We start from the raw sequence: 2,379 nt of genomic DNA, 5'->3' as shown, positions 1-2,379 counted from the left end.
TTTCTCATCATTAATCCTACGTTATTCATTTTTATTTGTCATGGCTGCACCGGCTAAAGTTTATAGAAGATTGGTTGTTAAGCTTATCAAGGCAAGAAGTAAGTTAGAGTTTCTTATCCAATGCTGATTGAACGGGGTTTATCCAATGTCAATCGCTCGCATCAAATTACCTGTTGGCTGTGATTCGCTGTTACCGAAACTAAAAAAGTTATGCCTCAACAAGGCGGTCAGGAATGTCAGAAGGGGTTATTATACATTACTGCATAAACTTATACAATTGGAAAATGACCTCTACCGAGAAGACCAAGAGATCCTAGAAGAAGTCAACAATAGAGTTATCGCATTGACTACGAGCATAGAAAGAAATTTAAAACGGCGATATATAAAGAAACTTAAATGGTTATTCAAATGCCATTACATTAAACCACGTACGAAATTAAAAAGCTCCATTACCGCATGGGATGACATCACACCACCACAGTGTCTTATAAGAGCACTAGAATATGGTCCTATGTATGCTCCCAACCCGAAAATAAGTCCGGATACCATCATACCTAATATTGAGCTACTTATCTCTAATTTGGGTCACACTAACCAGGATTACGTACGTTGGCAAACAAGGTTTTTGGCCGAAAGAGAGAAACGGGCTAGGACGGGCTCCGGACAGTTTCAGAATTACATCAAGCAAACGAGAGAATGGCTGCGGAGGAATGAAGTGATTCTTATGAAAGCCGATAAGACTAAGGATATTGTACTTGTTAAACGGGATACATATGCTCAGAAATTGCAGGAGTATATTACTAACACAGAATGCGTTATTGCTCCGGACAAGCTGTTAGAAAAATTACACAATAGAGTTAAGAGGTTTGCCAAGTCTCCGTTAGCACGCCTTTTGCGTTTGGACAATATCATTATGAAGGCACCAAGACCACCAAAGATCTTTGCATTTGGCAAGACGCACAAACCAGGCTATCAGATAAGACCCGTCGTGGAAAAATGTAATGCACCCACGTTCGCACTAGAAAAGCAGCTTGTCAGATTTATTCGGGATAAGATCCAGGATTACCCTTATTGCATCAAAGACTCCTTGCAACTCGTACATAGAATGAATGAAATTATGCTTAAGGACAGGGAACACATGACGGTTATGGACTTTAAGGCCTTGTATCCCTCGATAAAACTCCCTCCGTGCTTCTGCGCCTTAAGGGACTTCTTGTTTAACAACATCGTGAATTCATTCAAATACAAAAGGCAAATTTTGGAATTAGCTGATCTCATCTGTCATTCTTCTTTCTTTGAATTTCAAGGGAAAACATACATGCAAGGAAGGGGAGTCCCGATGGGTAGTCCCATATCAGCGATGCTCTGTGAATTGGTCCTACGAAACCTAGAATGCAATATATTACCTTCATTCCAAGAAGACATAGTTTTCTATACCAGATATGTTGATGACATATTCATCATATGGCATAATGATCGCAATACCCGTCGCTTTCTTGATGCAATCAACAGCAACCCCTACGGACTCACATTGGAGTTGGACCAAGAGAGTGACTTTAGGGTTAACTTCTTGGACTTGACGATCACATGTAAGGATGGGGAGATACAGACGGATATCTTCAGGAAACCAGTATATCAACCTAGCATCATACCCAGAAACTCCGTGGATCCTGAACAGTTTAAATTAGCGGCTTTACGAGCATGGATACAACGAGCTTACACACATTGCTCAAGTATTTGCGACACGTACAAGGAGTTGGAGTACGTAAGAAGCGTAGCAACACAGTTTGGCTATCAGAGAAGGGTAGTGAACCGTCTAATTACGGATATACAGAGACGTAAACATCAACAACACAGAACTGAACAGAAAAAAACAGTGGTCATGGACTATATTCCGTTTATTAAAAGTATTGTTAAGAAGGTATCCAAAGAAAGGAACTTACGCATAATATATAGGCGCAACCCGACAGTATACCGTCTGTTAAGGAATGATAAGAGGAAAGAGAAACCAAATGAGCTAACAGGAGTGTACTCAATTCCAATCAGGGACCAACGTTTTAAATCCGATCTAGTGTACATTGGGGCCACCTTGCGTGGTTTACAGCAAAGAATAAAAGAGCATAAGCAATCAGTTAAGAGGACAGTTGACAGCACAGTCCTAGCAGCATTTGCTAAGCAACAGGAGATCACGGTACACTGGGATAGTGCTTCCATCATAAAAGCCACTAGATCTAAACAGGCCGTTAGACACTTGGAGAAATTAGAAATATATAGGGCACAATTAACATCCCATTGCATCAACCACAGGGACGCAGATGGGCTATCGTCTGCTTGGAAATCGTTCATTGGATAACGTAAGATTGTGATATTATATATAGT

The 2,379-nt window shown here is 40.6% G+C and overlaps 1 protein-coding gene across 1 annotated transcript; it reads left to right on the top strand.

Annotated features, from left to right (window-relative positions):
- Positions 1-145: 145 nt before the first annotated feature.
- Positions 146-2,353, top strand: LOC136971457 (uncharacterized). The gene has a single exon (XM_067265913.1). It carries the CDS (start codon positions 146-148, stop codon positions 2,351-2,353), a length of 2,208 nt encoding a protein of 735 aa, XP_067122014.1.
- The last annotated feature ends 26 nt before the right edge of the window (positions 2,354-2,379 follow it).

This window comes from Centruroides vittatus, unplaced genomic scaffold (assembly GCF_030686945.1).
Source record: "Centruroides vittatus isolate TY-2023 unplaced genomic scaffold, ASM3068694v2 contig_2556, whole genome shotgun sequence".
NCBI lineage: Eukaryota > Metazoa > Arthropoda > Arachnida > Scorpiones > Buthidae > Centruroides > Centruroides vittatus.
The sequence above is the reverse complement of the archived record's forward strand: the minus strand, read 5'-3'. Positions and strand labels throughout refer to the sequence as shown.